Raw genomic sequence first — 18902 nt, 5'->3', positions numbered from 1 at the left:
TTCCAAATGCAGGTAGCTCCTGGTTGTTGGAACGTAGCAAAAAAGAAATGCAAGTACAATGTTGTATAAAACAATTACGTAAAAAATAAGTGACTTTAAACTGATTATTAGCACAACTAAAATATCCACCCATTGAAATAAAGTGAAAATGGAAGGTAAGGCTTGTGAGAAATATACTCATTAAATTTGTAGAAAATTATTATGAAGTTTATATAACTGTGTACTAGAAACGGTTCTTATCAAATGTACATCTCATTATAATTAAACATTTTATTTGAAGATTGCAGAGAATAAGAAGAAAACTTAATTGTTGACTTTGATTTGAAAACAGGTTCCAGATAAGCCAGTACTGTGCTAGGCACATCACTTGTTTGGTCTGAGATATGAACATTTACATTTTCACATTAGTAGCATAAATATTTTGAATAATTTAATTTACTATAATCATCTTTCTTTTCCTAGTGTCTGTACCATTTTTTATAATCTGATCAACAAATAGTACATGAATGAAACACTGGACAGGATCAGAGGCCAACATGGCTGGGCACAGCCACTTAGCTCTATCAGATGGATACTGTCTTGCAGAACCATCACAGCTCTATGGTATGTATAAACTCCTGGCAGTTTTAAATTTTGTAAAGACCAGATAGGTTTGTTAAGGGTATATTTATCTGTTGTATAGTGGGTCTTTTGAAAATTTTATGCAAAAGTCTAAGAAGACTATTCTTCATGCACTGTACATTCACTCTATGCCCCAAAATGGAAGCTAGGAAATATATCATCTTTGATTTTGTGCAAGAACAACTGAAACAAGCGAAAGAGCACAAGCATGAGTAATAAGTGCCCTGATGTTAGCAAATAACATAACTGATGCAGGAGCTTTAATCATAAGCACTGATGCTGGTAATTTTTTGAAAATCTAGTGTTTTAAAAATCTGCTCATTTCAGTTGCCTCATTTCTTAAAATGTTATTTTCAATGTATGGCAAAGTAGAAGATGGTATTATCAGTATTCATGTAGGACCCACGCAGGATGACATTACTATGGGCAGGATGTAGAGAGCAAGAATAGGAAACACCAGATGCTGAGCAGACCTGGGAAAAGAAGCAATTACAGGTAATTCTTACATAGGCAACAATGGAAATTAGGGAAGCACAGTAACATCTTTTTGGGTGATGGAAGAGCTGCCGGACAAGGAGGATATTTTCAAGCGTGTCAAAGATTGTAGGCAGGATGAGGAGGCAGAAATTGACTAGGTGGGCTGAAGGGCCTGTTTCTGTCTTGTATTACTTTAAAAACTTCAGGAAAATCAGTAGGCTGACATTGATGATTTTGTTAGGTGCCATTTCAGTTCTGTAATAGGAACAGAAACCTAATCTGAGGGGTGCAAACAATGAAGCTCCAGAAAGATGGATCAACTTAGGGGATTGAAATTCATTTCTGTACTTCAGAGACAAAAGGGCAGCTGGAGAGAGGTAATTGTTGCAAGGATAGAAGAATCATGAGTTTCTTTTAAAGAATTAGGTTTGCAGTATAGAGGAGGGTTGTGATTAATTGCACTTTTTATTGGGAAAGGTGAGGATTGTGCTTGGTGGGTTGGTAGAAGTTTTGGAAGTTGCAAGGGAAAGCCATTACAAGAATTCAGTGTAGAACTTAAACCTGTGCAGCGTTCTCAATACCAGAATCCATTCCTTGCAGATCCACTTTAATGATCAATGTGTGCCATGTGCCAACTATAGACCATGCACATGTAATGGAAAATCATAGAAGCAAGGTGCAGGTGTGCTTTGCAAATCATTGAGCAGCCCTCTGCACAGCCTGGAACCTTTGTCAATTTGTGTATGAAAGCCTGAAGGAAAACTATCGATTTCATTATGCGAAGGATAAATCTTTGAATTTGTATAACTGATTTATCTCACATATCCTTATAATATAGCATCTGGATCACTCATTATATGACCTGGAGTCCAGGTTAGGGGGTCGGTGCTGTGGACCGATCTAGCTGGATATTCTAGACCAGCATCAAGGCTGGGTTCTAGAATACTAAGGAAATGATTTGCAGCAGGAGATGAGGTCCAGATAGCTTGCAGAATTTACTGAAAATATATTATACTACTGTGCAATGTATAATAAAGTGAAATAAAGGTAAGTTTGGGTATTAATAGGAATAACATCAAATAGGCCAGAAAATCTGATTAAGTGCCAAAGCTGCTGGATTATTGGAGTTACGCTGTATTTTATTGAAATTGGAGAGTACAAAATGATACAGAAATACTAAACATTCATTAGCAACTGTTAGCATTTGCTTAATTCCTTGCAAAAGAATTATATGCTATTACAGACTATAAACAGTTTAAGATGATTTGAAGGGGTTGGATGCTGAAATAGGAAAGAAATCTCACATGCATGTTTCCAGTTACAAACCAGTGTGGCTATCTCTTATCTGGTCCATCAATCCACCCTTTCGTATTCATTTATCTATCACATATATGATGAAACATACAGTGAACTGCATCTTTTGTATCAACAGCCAACGCAACCTCAGAATGTGCTGCCACTCAAATCAGCGTTAATGTAGCATGCCCACAATATTCAGCAGAACAATGCAAATAACAACACAACAGTAACAAACAAAACAACAACAGCCCTTTCCTCCCTCCCACTTCCCCACTCACACACACAAACTGGTCTCCTCTGGAGTCACTGTACCCAGACCTCAGTTGCGTACATCGGGCCTCCAGCTTCCAGGCATGTCAACCCAGTCCTCAAACATCAGGCCTCAACCTCCAGACCTTTGGGCTTCCGCCTTTGTTATCAACCCCAGGACCCGCCTGTCAATGGATATGAATTCTGGGCCTTGAACGATGGACTCACATAGCTTTCCAACTATGGGCCTCATCAAGTTGGGGGATTCACTGGCTCGTATGCCTCTGCCCACATGGAACTCCAATCCCTGGGAAGGTCACCTGCCCTTGTCCACAAGGCTGACTGTGATCATTGGCATTGAGAATCAATGGTCGTCCTTATTAGCGCTTGCTCACCTGACATCTGTCCACAGGGAATGCTGGCCTTTGACTGCAGAACACTAAGTGGTAGGCAAGTTATCGGAGAAGATTCTTAGAGACAGGATTACAATCATTTTTGAAAAAGCATGGACTGATTAGGGATAGTCAGCATGGCTTTGTGAGGGGCAGGTCGTGCCCCATGATCCTGATTGAATTCTTTGAGGATGTAACAAAGCACATTGATGAAGGTAGAGCAGTGCATCTGGTGTATAAAGATTTTAGTAAGGCATTTGAAAAAGTTCCGCGTGATAGGTTCATTCAGAAAGTTAGGAGGCATGATATCCAGGGAAACTTGGCTTTGTGGATTCAGAAGGCAGAAAAGTAGTTGTGCATGAAGTGTATTCTGCCTGGAGGTTGATGACCAATGGTGCTCCACAGGGTCCTGATCTTGGACCCCTTCTCTTTGTAATGTTTATAAATGACTTGGATGAGGAGGTGGAAGGGTGGGTTAGTAAGTTTGCAGATGACCCAAAGATTGGGGGAGTTGTGCACAATGTAGAAGGTTGTCGTTGGTTACAACTGAACATTTACAGGGTGTAGAACTGCGTTGAGAAATGGCAGATGGGATTCATGCCAGAAACGTGTGAAGTGATTCAAATAAAAAGGGCAAATTTGAAGGCAGAATACAGAGTTACTGGCAGAACTCTTAGCAGTGTGGAGGAATAGAGGGTTGAAAGGATTGTTGACAAAAGATATGATGTGTTAATCTTCATTAATTGGGTGACTTGAGTTCAAGAGCCGCAAGGAAATGTAGCTCTATAAGGACCATTATTGAGGAGCTCCAGCACCCAGGGCATGCCCTTCTCTCACTGTTACCATCAGGTAATGTAGCTCTATAAGGACCTCCAGCACCCAGGGCATGCCCTTCTCTCACTGTTACCATCAGGTAATGTAGCTCTATAAGGACCATTATTAAGGACCTCCAGCACCCAGGGCATGCCCTTCTCTCACTGTTACCATCAGGGAGGAGGTACGGAAGCCTGAAGGCACACATTCAGTGATTCAGGAACAGCTTCTTCCCCTCCGCCATCCAATTCCTAAATGGACACTGAATCTTTGGACATGACCTCACTTTTTTTTTGATATACAGCATTTCTGTTCTTCATGTTTTTAAAAAATCTATTCAATATACATAATTAATTAATGTATTTATTATTATTTTATTTATTATTATATTTTTTCTGCTAGATTATGTATGGCATTGAACTGCTGCTGCTAAGTTAACAAATTTCACGTCACGTGCTGGTGATAATAAACCTGATTCTGATTCTGATTCTGAAACCCTGGTTGGACCAGACTTAGAATATTGAGTTCAGTTTGGTCACCTCATTATAGGAAGGATATAGAAGCTTTAGAGAGGGTGCAGAGGAGATTTACCAGAATGCTGCTTGGATTAGAGAACGTCTTATGAGGATAGGCTGAGTGAGCTAAGGAGTGAAGGCAGAAGAGACATGACTTGATAAAGGTTTACAGGAAGTTACAAAGCATAACTCTAATGGATATCCAGAGATGTTTTTCCAGGGCTAGTGTAAGAGGGCATAATTTTAAGGTGATTGGAGAAAAGTATAGGGGGATGTCAGAGGTAAGTTTGATACAAAGACAGTGGCGGGTGCATGGAAACATGTATTAGGGACATTTAAGAAACTCTTAGATAGGCACATGGTTAATAGAACGGTGGAGGGCTATGCTGGAGGAAAGGATTGGATTGGTATGTTAAAAAGTACCTGTCGCCAAGGGGCCTGTACTGTTCTGTACTGTTCTATGTTCTATTTTGAAACTCCAAGAAATCAGGCCAGTGATTGATTTTACACCTGGGAACATCAATATTATCTCACAAAATTGATGCAACAACTCTAGTGGTGAATAAATTTTCAACATTAGACAACTTCTGGGCCTAACCCAAGGAAAATACATTGGAGGAAAGTTAAATATATTTTAACTGTTGCAATTTGGCAGCTTACTCATTATATGAAACTAATGCAGGGGAAGAAGTTAAATAAACACATTTGTAATTGTAACTTTGAGATATCATCAGCTCATTTGAAAATAGTACTGACACAAGTTTATGTAAAACTAACAGTAAGGGAATGTAACATTTGACTGAATGCACCCTAGTGATTCCAGACCCACCATGGGAATTAATAAATTTTCTACTAAAATGCTGAGAAACTGACATATGTGTCAAATTAGCATAATTAAAAACTGCAGCTGAGATGGAACTGATTTAGACAATGGTGAAAACAAAGTGCAGAGAGGATCTTCTAGGAATGTAGGTGAGAATTATTCTAAATCTAGCAAATGCTGTGCTCTTCATTTTGTGTGCCAGAGCCCCAAGGAGACACCAGACTGCTTGGACGGAGAGAGAGTTTAAAAGAAGCAAGCAGAGGCAATTGGCACATTTTGAACGCCACAGTCCTGAGAAGACATTAGATTTCGCATAATTAGGCACTTCGCAAGGACAAATAAAAAGAAGTTAGATTTAACCATTGTGTGAGTGGGCCAGTGTTAGAATGGGGAGTTGAGGCTTTGGCTCAGTAGACCATAGGTAGATTTTTGTTTGTTATTTATTCTTCCTTTATTTCTTATTGCACATTTAGAGCAGAGGGGATACTAGACAGGATACTGGAATGTTCTTCTTGTAGGATGTGGGAAGGTAGGAAGATCTCCAGAGTCCCTGACTACACCTGCAAGAAGTGCATCCAGCTGCAGCTTCTAACAGACTGCGCTAGGGAGCTGGAGCTGGAACTGAAACTGAATGAACTCTGGATCATTTGGGAGGCTGAGGGGTTTATAGAACATACAGAGAGGTAGTTACACCCAAGGTGTAGGACACAGGTAAATGGGTGACTGTCGGGGGTGGGGAGGGGAAAGGACAGTCAGTGCAGACTACCTCTGTGGTTGTTCCCCTGAACAACAGATATATCGCTTTGGATACTGTTTGGATACCTAGCAGAGGAAAGGCGCAACACCAGGCCTCTGGCACTAAGTCTGGCTCTGTGGCTCAGACAGGAAGGGAGGAGAAGAGGTGAGCTGTAGTGGTAGGGGATTCATTGGTTAGGTGAACAGGAAGAGGTTCTGTAGATGAGAATGAGATTCCTGGATGGCATGTTGCCTCCCGGGTGCTGGGGGAGGGACATATCGGATAAGGCAGTGGAAGTTGTCTACATGGACTTTACCAAGACCTTTGACTAGGTCCTGCATTGGAATTTGGTCAAGAAGGTTCAGTTGCTTGTCATTCAAGATGAGGTAGTAAGCTTGTTTAGACATTGGCTTCACGAAAGGAGCCAGAGAGTGGTAGTAGATGATTGCCTCTCTGATCGGAGGCCGGTGATAGTGGAGTGTCACAGGGATTGGTGCTAGGTCTGTTGTCGTTTGTCATTTATATCAATGAACTGGATAATAATGTGGTTAACTGAATCAGTAGATTTGCAGATGACACCAAAACTGGTGGATGTGGTGGAGAGCGAGGAAGATTATCAAAGCTTGCAGTGGGATCTGGACCAGCTGGAAAAATGGCAGATGGAATTTAATGCAGACAAGTATAAGGTGTTGTACATTGGGAGGACAAACCAGCGTAGGACTTGCATGGTGACTGATAAGGCTTTGAGGAGTGTGGTAGAACAGAGAGATCTGTGAATACAGGTCCATAATTCCTCTAAAGCGGTGTCGCAGGTAGATAGGGTCGTAAAGAAAACTTTTGGCAGATTACCCTTCATAAATCAGTGTACTGAGTACAACAGTTGAGCTGTTATGTTGAAATTGTATATGACAGTGGTGAATTTGGAATATTGTCTCCAGTTTTGATCACCTACCTACTGGAATAATGTCAATAAGATTGAAAGTGTGCAGAGAAAATTTACAAGGATGTTGCCAGGACTTAAGATTTGAGTTATAGGGTAAGACTGAATAGGTTAGGACTTTATTCCCTAGAGCATAGAAGGTTGAGGGGAGATATGGTAGAGGTGAATAAAATTATGAGGAGAAGAGATTGGGTAAATGCAAACAGTCCTTTTCCTCTGAGGTAGGGTGAGACTAGAACTATAGGTCATAGGTTAAGGAAGAAAGGTGAAATGTTAAGCAGAACATGAGGTGGAACTTAATCACTCAGAGGGTGATCAGAGTGTAAAACGAGCAATTGGTGGATGCAGGGTCAATTTCAACACTGAAGAGAAATTTGGATAGGTACATGGATGGGAGGGGTATGGTCTGGGTGCAGGTCGATGTGACCCGCAGATTAATGGACCAGCATGGGTTAGATAGACCAAAGAGCCTGTTTCTGTGCTGTAGTGTTCTGTAATTCTGTAATTCTAGTTAGTGTCTTTATGTATTTGCTTCAATTAAGAAATGAGTTAAATCTAATGAAGTCTATATGGACTTCAGCAAGGCCTTTGACAAAGTTCCACATGGAAGGTTAGTTAAGAAGGTTCAGTCGTTAGGTATTAATGCTGGAGTAATAAAATGGATTCAACAGTGGCTAGATGGGAGATGCCAGAGAGTAGTGGTGGATAATTGTTTATCGGGATGGAGGCCGGTGACTAGCGGGGTGCCTCAGGGATCTGTTTTGGGCCCAATGTTGTTTGTAATATACATAAATGATCTGGATGATGGGGTGGTAAATTGGATTAGTAAGTATGCTGATGATACTAAGGTAGGAGGTGTTGTGGATAATGAGGTGGGTTTTCAAAGCTTGCAGGGAGATTTATGCCGGTTAGAAGAATGGGCTGAACGTTGGCAGATGGAGTTTAATGCTGAGAAGTGTGAGGTTCTACATTTTGGCAGGAATAATCCAAATAGAACATACAGGGTAAATGGTAGGGCACTGACGAATGCAGTGGAACAGAGAGATCTAGGAATAACAGTGCATAGTTCCCTGAAGGTGGAGTCTCATGTAGATAGGGTGGTGAAGAAGGCTTTTGGAACGCTGGCCTTTATAAATCAGAGCATTGAGTACAGAAGTTGGGATGTAATGTTAAAATTGTACAAGGCATTGGTAAGGCCAAGTTTGGAATATTGTGTACAGTTCTGGTCACCGAATTATAGGAAAGATATCAATAAATTAGAGAGAGTGCAGAGACGATTTACTAGGATGTTACCTGGGTTTCAGCACTTAAGTTACAGAGAAAGGTTGAACAAGTTAGGTCTCTATTCATTGGAGCGTAGAAGGTTGAGGGGGGATTTGATCGAGGTATTTAAAATGTTGAGAGGGATAGATAGAGTTGACGTGAATAGGCTGTATCCATTGAGAGTAGGGGAGATTCAAACGAGAGGACATGATTTGAGAGTTAGGGGGCAAAAGTTTAAGGGAAACATGAGGGGGTATTTCTTTACTCAGAGAGTGATAGCTGTGTGGAATGAGCCTCCTGTAGAAGTAGTAGAGGCCAGTTCAGTTGTGTCATTTAAGGTAAAATTGGATAGGTATATGGACAGGAAAGGAGTGGAGGGTTATGGGCTGAGTGCGGGTAGGTGGGACTAGGTGAGATTAAGAGTTCGGCACGGACTAGGAGGGCCGGAATGGCCTGTTTCCGTGCTGTGATTGTTATATGGTTATATGGTTAATAAACAGGATTAAGATGCCATGGGAAGGTGATAAGGGAGTCAAGCTGATTATAAATTTGATTCAGCTGTCAAAGTTTCAAGCAAAATAAAGAAAATTTGCCTTTTAGATGCTCAGTGGCTTCATGCTATTACACATTAGACTGCAGTTAATTAACTCAAAACAAAAACACAATATAAATTGCAGAAATAATATGGGACTACAATTATATTTACACCAGAACAGATAATAATGTGAAGTTAACTTTTTTATTTTAGAGTTCTCTTCCTGCAAGATTTTTTTCATGATTATGGTGTGAAATACTAAATTACTTTTCCAAACTGAAACCTTTTATTTCATTCAAAAAAGGTTAAAAATAATTCTGATAAAATTAGACAGCGTTAAGTGAATTAAGGCTCTCTGCTGTTCTTTGGATGTAATCTACCAGTTATTTATAATATGATTTCATAGCATATATTGATGATTATAAGTGATGATTTCATGAAAAACCAATAAGAAACTCACTCACAAAGTCCAACGTTTTTGTGTACCACTCAATGAATTTTGCCTAAAAAGTAGTATATCTTTGGAAATATGATTCAGATCCTTTCCTGCATTTGATATGGCCATGTTTAAGACTGCTGAGCATGTGCAGTGATGTCAAGAGGCAAGTAATGAGTTTCTTAAGTTACTGGCGTAAGATTCCTGTATTTAATTGCTGGCTACCAATGATACAGGTTACTCACACTGAGGCTGAGTGTGGGTGAAGAGTTCGGCATTTTATTATAATTAATTTTGGAATCTGGGCATCACTGACAATGGCTGCATTTATTGCCCTTCCCAAAATGAACTTGAGGAGGTGATCGTGAGCTGCCATGTTAAAATGCTGCAGTTTTTTTCTCTGGAAAGCAGCGATATATTAGAAGTATTCATAGATATAGATTAAAGTTTCTTGCTATTGAGTAATTTCTCCTTTGTTCTAAATTTAGAGGTTCTGACTGATCAGATTAACTACCCACTGCAAGACCCAGATCTACAGATGCCTCCATACAGCCAGTATCCAAATATGCAGTTCTCTACGATGGCCGCGCCACAACAGCAGGCACATTATTCCACTCACAATTACTACCCTCAATATTCACCAGAAGGACATTATTCTCCGAGCTCATATGAGCTAAACAAACCACAGTACTTGGTCCCCAATGTTGCAGATGGAGGAATACCCGTGATGAAAAGACCAAGACTCAATAATTCATCTTTGCGAGTAAAGGGAGAGGAGGAGTTGTGTGTGGTGTGTGGGGACAAAGCGTCAGGGTATCACTATAATGCACTAACCTGTGAAGGATGCAAAGGTAAGAATATTAGACATTTTTATATTATAATGAATTATTTTTCTAATTTGTCCGTTTAAAAAGGAGTTATAAATGATATAGTGTCATGTGCGTAGCCTAAGTGATAGAAACTAGCTTGCATTAAGTATGTTTTTTTAATGCTCTGTGGATTCCCATTTGTGTACACAGCTTTTGGTACCCTGGACTTGTATTCATTCACAGATGTATGCCCATATCTGGAAGAGTACGTGGTGGTGAAATCTGTCTTTGTGCAAAGCCATTGAATGACCTACAAAACTGAGGTTTAAAGGGAATCCCTAATAATTTATGAGTATGCTGGGGACTGATTTTATAGTAGAGTTTATTTTATTCTTCTGAGCTGCAGCTATGTAGGCAATACACTGCGTAGTGGGAGCTGTGTTGCTTTACAGTGCCAGTTGTAAAGTCGGTGTTCAGTTCCTGCTGCCGTCTGTAAGGAGTTTTACGTTCTCCTCATGACAGCTTTGGTTTCCTTTCTCACTCCAAGGACTTGTGGTTAGGGATAGTGAGTTGTGGGCATGCTATATTGGCGCCTGAAGTGTGGCAACACTAGTGAGCTGCCCAGCACAATCATTTGACGCAAGTGATGCATATACATGTGACAAATATCATTAATCTTTATAGGAGATTCCAAGAACTTTTTGATCATGTAGGATAATGTTTTTTTTTGTTATATATGGTGCTATGTAAATGCCATATTATTATTATTATAAGATCAAGTAAGAAACTATATTGGTAAGCATATGATTTTGTACTTGATGTACCTTATGAAGGCTTGCCTTCATATAACTAAAGGTTTAACTGATTCAGCATGAAGCAGCTCATTATAATGCCATCATACTGAACATATTTTTGCAGTTCATGATGTACAAAATGGTTAGCAATATCTCATCAAAGCTTATTTGCAAAATCGCAGAGGATATCAGTTGCTTGGTTACTGCAAGGTAGACTTCAAGTCATATATCATCCTCACTTCAAAATTTGTTCCCCTATTCCCGTGTGTTCATTCATTTACAATACCGGAGCTGCCCATCTTCCAACTCCATGGAAATTCCATGGAATTCAGAACAAGAACCAATCAGGAATCCATACTAGAAACTGGGACCATAACACTCTCAATGGATTGAGGTCAGTAGGTAGGATAGATTTCAAATAAACACCAAAGAATGATAAAAAGATTACTAAAATTGAGAAAACTAGAGTATGATATTAAGCTTGCTAGAGATATAAACAGAAAGATGTTTTTAAAGACAGTTTACAAAGTGAATATTATTCCCGATAGAAAGAGAGTTTTGGGAATGAGTAATGCAAAACAAGGAAATGGCAGATAAAATAAAATAGGTATTTACTGTAGTTTGGACTGTAGAAAAAAACAAGAAGGAAATCCAATTTATTTTCTGCAAGGGGGAGGGGGTTGTGCAGGTGGGATTTGATGTTCTGAAGCTTCCCTGATTTTTTTCTCTGCAGGGTGTGGGGGCAGTTGATGCTCTTGTTCTGCAATGTAATTTGGGGCGATTTTAAAGTGCTTTTTTGTGTGTTTGTGTGTGAGAGGGAGGGGTGTGTTGATGTTTTACCTAGAACTACCATGGCTTTCCCTTGTTTAGTGGCTATCTGGAGAAGATGATTCTCAGAGTTCTATACTGCACACATACTTTTATAATAAATGAACCTCTGATAATGAAAATGTTAGAAACTATTAATAAAGATGATACAACAGGATATTTAGGGGGAAAATTGAAGATAATCGATGTGAAAAGGAAGTCACATCGGACCAATTTATTGCAGTTCCCTGAAGTATTAACAGACGATGTGAATAAAGGAAGCAGCAGATGTAATGTAATTGATTTCCAAAAGGTATTGATAAAAGCTGTATCAAAAGTTATTGTAGGCAATGGAATCTCAGTGTAACAAGTAATATTATGGGGTGGAGAAAAGACTGGCTGTGATGTAACAAACAGTGTTGCATAGATATTGATGATGGGACCTCAAAATTTTACTTTAGGTAAATTACTTTAACATACAATAGGTAACTTTGCTGATGACACAAAGGTAGGTAGGTAAGTAAGTTCTGACAATGTCGCAAAGGAAGCTACATGGATATAAATAGATTGTGATCAGTCAAATCTCTAGTAAATGGATTATTAATGTAGAAACTATGAATTTGTTTATTTTGGCAGGAAAACTGAAAAGGATATTATCCAAATGATGAGAGACTACTGAACTCTGAGATGCAGAGGGATTTGAGTGTATTAGTGCATAAATCACTTCAGGCCAGTAACGTAGCAGCTAGCTTGACGCTATACAGCTCGGGGTGTCAGAGTTTAGAGTTCAAACCTGGCACTGTCTTTGTGTCCTCCCTGTGGATGCATGGGTTTTCTCCAGGTGCTCCTGTTTCCCCCACCCCCCACCCCACCACCACCCGTCGACAGATGTACTGGCTGGTACGTTAACTGATCATTCTAAGTTGTCCTGTGATTAGGCTGGGGTAAATCGAGGGTTGCTGGGTGGTGCAGCTGGAAGGGCTGGAAGGGCCTGTTCCACACTGTCTCAGTAAATAAAGATACAACAGCTAACATAAGATTTCTTGCTAAGGAAGACAAAGATACTAACATTGTTTCAGTTATATGCAGCATTGGTGAGGCCTCATCTGATATACTTAAGATTGGAGAAAGTTTTTCTTCCTTGGTTAGCTTACAAGCAAATGAGAGTAATCTACTTAGAACCCAATGGTGTGAACATTAAATTTTCAGGAAAACCACATCCCCAGTGCTGTCCACACACGCACGCACACACACACACACACACACACACACACACACACACACACACACACACACACACACACACACACACACACACACACACACACACACACACACACACACACACACACACACACACACACACACACACACACACATCTTCTTTCCTCTTCATCCTGCAGGGTCACAAACAAAAACGTCATCTTACAACTTTTGCCTCTTCAGGAACTGCTTGTCAGCTGAATGCTTCCAGCATTGTTGTTACTAGTATAATACCTATGATAGTCTCATAAGGAAAGCATCGATGGGCTAGGCACTATCCACTGGAGTTTAGAAGAGTGAGAGCGATTGAAATAGGCAAGATCTTGGGGGTCCTGAGAATATATCCTATTTTTGGAGAATCAACAACTAGAAGCTACGTATGAAAGTAAAACTTGAAATTAGTTAGTTGAAAGCAGGGATTTTGAATATTTTTAAAGCAGGCACACTTAGATAAGTGAGATAATGAAAGGTTACCAGGAGTAGAACAGGGAGTTAAAATTACAAATGAAATCAGAATGATTTTATTAAATGGTAAATGAGCAGATTTGAGGGCTGAGTGGGCTACTTCATCTACTCATTTATTTGTTCATTTACCTGTATGTAATTAACATTTTTCCAGCTTTTCTGTCTAACCAGAATCGGAATTAATATCATTGGGATATATCATGAAATTTATTCACTTTGCAGCAGCAGTACAGTGCAATACATGATAAATATAGAAAAAATAACCGAATTACAGTAATTATATATATGTATATTAAATAGTTAAGTTAAAATAAGTAGTGCAAAAAACTGAAATAAATTTTTAAAAAGTAGTGAGGTAGTGTTCATGGGTTCAATGTCCATTTAGAAATTGGATGGCCGAGGGGAAGAAGCTGTTCTTAAATTGCTGAGTGTGTGCCTTCCAGATTCTGCCCCTCCTTCCTGATGGTAACAATGAGAAGAGGGCATGTCCTCATAAGTAAGAATAAGTAAAGGGAAACTTAATCATTTAATTCTCACATTGCTTTCCCCACAGTGTTGATGATCTACATCTATCAGAATACTAATAATGAAAATTTGAATTAAGGAGTCACCATGCCAAAATATTTAGAGATCCAAATAGCGATAAGGCTTCATAATTATTGATTAAATGTCATTGTCCAACTCTTAGTCCTACATTTCACTGCCTGCCTTAGTATTTCAAGGTACTGTAGTTCTAGAAAATTCATCACGTGCAAGTGACAGAAGACTAAGAGGTGACCCAGAAGCAGGCCTGGGGCTGGATGGCCCAGCCTCAGGCAGCACTGTTTCAGTGCAATCGTTCTGGCCAGCCCGCTGACAGATAGGTAGCAATAGCAATGACAGTTCCCGTCATCCCAAGAAGGATAGCACATTCATACTCAGCTGTGGATTTTGGTGTATTCAAGCAATAGTAAATGTTTGAACTTGTGTTATGAACATTAGGTAAGATTAGTGACTGATGGAGGTTGTTATTGGGTTGTCAGAGGTGTGGTGCATGGAGCAGTATAGGAGTAGATGTATGGTTACTGCCAGACCAGATTTGCTGATGTGTTTACACAGTTCTATTAAGTAGAAATTATACATTGTAATTACATAGTTTAAATTAATAACTTACAACCTACAACTGTAAGAACTATTAACTATTTCAGTCACAATTCTTTGGGAAACTGAGAGTAGGGAATCATTTGTGGATGTAAAGTAGGCCTCCGCTAGTCTCGATAAACCATGGATTTGCACCTTGGAAATTGTCCAGGGTGCAAGCCTGGGCAGGGTTGTATGGGAGACCGGCAGTTGCCCAAGCTTCAAGTCTCCCCTCTCCACGCGACCGATGTTGTCCAAGGGAAGGGCAGTAGGACCCATTCAGCTTGGCACTGGTGTCGTCACAGAGCAATGTGTGGTTAAGTGCCTTGCTCAAGGACACACACGCAGCTTCAGCCAAGGCTCGAACTAGCGACCTTCAGATCACTAGATGAACGCCTTAACCACTTGGCCACGTGCCAACAATTTGTGGATACCAAAAGCACAATGTGAATACCTGTCTATACCTGAGTATCTGTATCAATAGTATACCATGTGTGTATTTTTAGACATTTGGTATATGTGCATGAGTGTATATATAATGCATGCAAGAATGTTCATGTGAGCATTTGTGCATATTTTGTTTGGTGGGTATCTGTCTCTGCTCCTATGTCTTATGACCTTACATATGAAAATGTGATTTAGCATAAAATCTGAAGTTTTTGTGTAATCATGGACATATCAGATTGTTAGTAATGCCATTGCTGTTGGTGACCTAATGAATTAACAGTTACTGCATATACATTCACTAAACATAACACAAACACAAAAAAATTCAACAAACCAGTTCAATGAATGCCTGCAGACCAGCTCTGGAAAGTAATTATTTCAGATGGTTTCTGTTGACCTAGTCAACTCTTACGTAACAGAATAAAGATAAACAAAATGCTAGAAATACTAAGCAGCTCTAGAGAGAAAATGATAACATCTCAGGTTTTGACTTCATAGTTCAGGTAAATTACATAAAATATTAATTGCGTTTCCCTCTCTGCAAATGCAGCCTGACCATTTTTCTACATTTCCAGTATTTTCTGTTTTTCTATCAGATTTCCAACATCCACATTCTGCTTTACTTACAATGTGCTTATTCATCCTCTTTCATTGAAAAGCATCTCTTTAATCAGTGTGATGATAATATCTTTGTAACTACTGGCTTCAGGAGGTTATTGAATTTTATATCGTGTGCGAGATGAAGAACATTCTACCTTGAAGTGGCTGAGGAACAAATGAGAGTGATGCATAATAAACAAAACTACTTAACCTGCTAATATTATTGTATCAGACTACTCCAAAACTGGAACAGGACGACTGAATTAGAGGTGTGGCAGAGCTAACTATTAGTAGTATAATCCAATGCATACACACAAATTCAAAGGAGAACTGAATTTCAATATGTGTGTGCTTCTCTATTCTTCACACTTAGCTCGGAAATACATATTTTAAAGACATATATACATTTAGTGAAATGCCAGGGACATGAATATGTAGGAACCAGATCAAGGGGACAGAATAACACAAGGGGGAGTTCATCAGAGAGAGCTTGGCCTTGGAAAAGTCAGATGACAACTTTGATGATGCATATTACAGAACAAAGCTGATTGGCATAAACAAGATGTTTGGCCTACTGCAAGCCCACTTCATGCAGAAAGATCAAGAACTTGAGTGATCCAGTTTTAACTTGTCAAGGGCTGTATGTTGCTCTTGGATTTTATCCTTTCATAAGACCATAAGATATAGGAGCAGAATTAGGCCATTTGGCCCATCAAGTCTGCTCTGCCATTTCATCATGGCTGATCCACGTTTCCTCTCAGCCCCAATCCCCTGCCTTCTCTCTGTATCTCTTCATGCCCTGACCAACCAAGGACCTATCAACCTCTGCCTTACATATACATAATGACTAGGCCTCCACAGCTGCCAGTGGCAAAGATTTCCACTGATTCACCACTCCCAGGCTGAAGAAATTTCTGCTCATCTCTATTCTAAAAGGATGCCCACCTATTCTGAGGCTATGTTCTCTGGTCTTAGACTCTCCCATCATAGGAAACATCCACTCCACATCCACTCTATTAAGGGCTTTCAGCATTCAGTTTCAATGAGGTCATTCTTCTGAATTCTAGTGAATACAGGTCCAGAGCCATCAAACACTCTTCACATGACAAGCCATTCAATCCTGGAATAATTCTTGTGAACCTCCTTTGAACCCCTTGCAGTTTCAGCACATCCTTTCTAAGGGGCCCAAACTGCTCACAATACTCCAAGTGAGTATTCATATTCACATTCATAATGTCTCAACATTACATCCTTGCTTCTATATTCTAGTCCTTTTGAAATGAATGCTAACATTGAATTTGCCTTCCTCACCACAGACTCAACCTGCAAATTTAACTTCAGGGATCCTGCAATAGGACTCCTAAGTCCCTTTGCACTTCAGTTTTTTTGTATTTTCTATTTACAAAATAATCTACCTTTTCATTTCTTCTACTAGAGTGCATGACCATACATTTCCTGACACTGTATTTCATCTGCCATTTATTTGCCCATTCTTCTAATCTGTCCTTCTGTAGCTTATCTACTTCCTGAAAACTATTTGTCCCTCCAGCTATCTTCATATCGTCTGCAAACTTTGCAACAAAGCCATCAATTCCATCATCTAAATCACTGACAGATACTAAAAGAAAAGAATCAGCTCCAACACAGACCCCTGTGGAACACCATTAGTCACCGGCAGACAGAAAAGGCTCACTTTATTCCTGCTCTTTGCCTCCTGACAATCAGCCACTGCTTTATTCCCGTTAGAATCTTTCCTGTAATACCATGGGCTTGTTAAGCAGCCTCATGTGTGGCACTTTATCAAAGACCTTCTGAAAATCCGGTACACAACTTCAATTGATTCTCCTTTGTCTATTCTGCTTGTTAATTCTTCAAAGAATTTCAAAAGATTTGTCAGTCAAGACTTTCCTTTGAGGAAACCATGCTGAACATGGCCTATTTTACTATGTGTCTCTGAGTACCCAGAGACCTCATCCTTAACATTCAACTCCAACATCTTTCCAATCACTGAGGTCAGATGAACTAGCCTATAATTTCTTTTCTTCTGTCTCTCTCCCTTCTTGAAGAATGGAGTGACATTTTGCAAATTTCCAGTCTTCCAGAACCATCCCAGAATCTAGTGATTTTTGAAAGATCATTACTAATGCCTCCACCATCTCTTCAACCACCTCTTTCAGAACCCTGGGGTGTAGTCCATTTGGTCCAGCTCACTTATCCACCTTCAGACCTTTCATTCCCAAGAATCTTCTCTCTAGTTATGGTAACTTCACACACTTCATGCCACCTGACACCTGGAACTTCCACCACACTACTAATGTTTTCTACAGTGAAGACAGATACAAAATATTCATTCAGTTTGCCCGCTGTTTTGTTGTTCCCCATTACTACCTGTCCAGCATCATTTTCTAGCGGTCCGATATCCACTCTCGCCTCTCTTTTAAACTTCAGGTATCTGAAGAAACTTTTGGTACTCTCTTTAATATTATCAGCTAGCTGACTTTTGTATTCCATCTTTACCTTCTTAATGACTTTTTTGGTTGCCTTCTGTTGGTTTGTAAAAGCTTCCCAATCCTCTAACTTCCCAGTAATTTTGGTTTTATTATATACCTTCTGATTGGTTTTTATGTTGGCCTTGACTTCTCTTGTTAGACATGGTTGTGTCATCTTTTCTTTAGAATACTCCTTCCTGTTTAGGATATATATATATCCTGTGCCTTCCAAATTGCTTTCAGAAATTTCAGCCTTTGTTACTCTATGATCATCCCTGCCAGTGTTCTTTTCCAATCAATTCTGGCCAACTCCTCTCTCATGCCTCTGTAATACCCTTTACTCCACTGTAATACTGATACATCTGACTTTAGCTTCTTCTTCTCACATTTCAGGGTGAATTCTATCATATTATGATCACTTTCCCCTAAGGATTCATTTACCTTAAGCTCTCTAAACAATTCTGGTTCATTGCACGACATCCAATCCAGAATAGCTCATCCTCTAGTGGGCTCAACCATGAACTACTCTAAAGAGTCATCTCGTAGGCACTCTAGAAATTCCCCCTCCTGGAATCCAACACAAACCTGATTTTCCCATTCTACCTACATATTGACTATTGTAACATTGCCCTTTGGGCATATATTTTCTATCTCCCATTGTAATTTGTATGCAACATCCTTACTACTGTTTGGGGGTCTGTATGTCATTCCCATCAGGCTCATTTTATCCTTGCAGTCCTTAACTCTATCCACAATCATTCAACACCTTCCAACGCTATGTCACCGTTTTCTAATGATTTGGTTTTATTTTTTTAGCAACAGAGCAATGCTGCCCCCTCAGCCTTCCTGCCTGTCCTTTCAATACAATGTGTATCCTCGGACATTAAGCTCCCAGCTATAATCTTTCAGCCATGATTTAGAGTTGCCTACAACATCATAGGTGCCAAACTACAACTGTGCTGCAAGTTAATCTACCTTATTCCATATACTGCGCACATTCAGATACAACA

The 18902-nt window shown here is 39.7% G+C and overlaps 1 protein-coding gene across 3 annotated transcripts in view; it reads left to right on the top strand.

The window, feature by feature from the left end:
• The window catches only part of nr1h4 (nuclear receptor subfamily 1, group H, member 4), a 117828-nt gene that overhangs the window by 55381 nt on the left and 43545 nt on the right, over positions 1–18902 (top strand). For all 3 annotated transcript variants that reach the window (XM_073053957.1, XM_073053958.1, XM_073053959.1), the window contains 2 exons: positions 463–603; positions 9588–9950. In XM_073053957.1, the coding sequence (XP_072910058.1) occupies positions 507–603; positions 9588–9950 (460 nt within the window). In that variant the 5' untranslated portion in view covers positions 463–506. The remainder of the gene's footprint in view (positions 1–462; positions 604–9587; positions 9951–18902) is intronic.

The sequence above is a fragment of the Hemitrygon akajei genome, chromosome 8 (genome assembly GCF_048418815.1).
Source record: "Hemitrygon akajei chromosome 8, sHemAka1.3, whole genome shotgun sequence".
NCBI classification, from domain to species: domain Eukaryota; kingdom Metazoa; phylum Chordata; class Chondrichthyes; order Myliobatiformes; family Dasyatidae; genus Hemitrygon; species Hemitrygon akajei.
The sequence above is the reverse complement of the archived record's forward strand: the minus strand, read 5'-3'. Positions and strand labels throughout refer to the sequence as shown.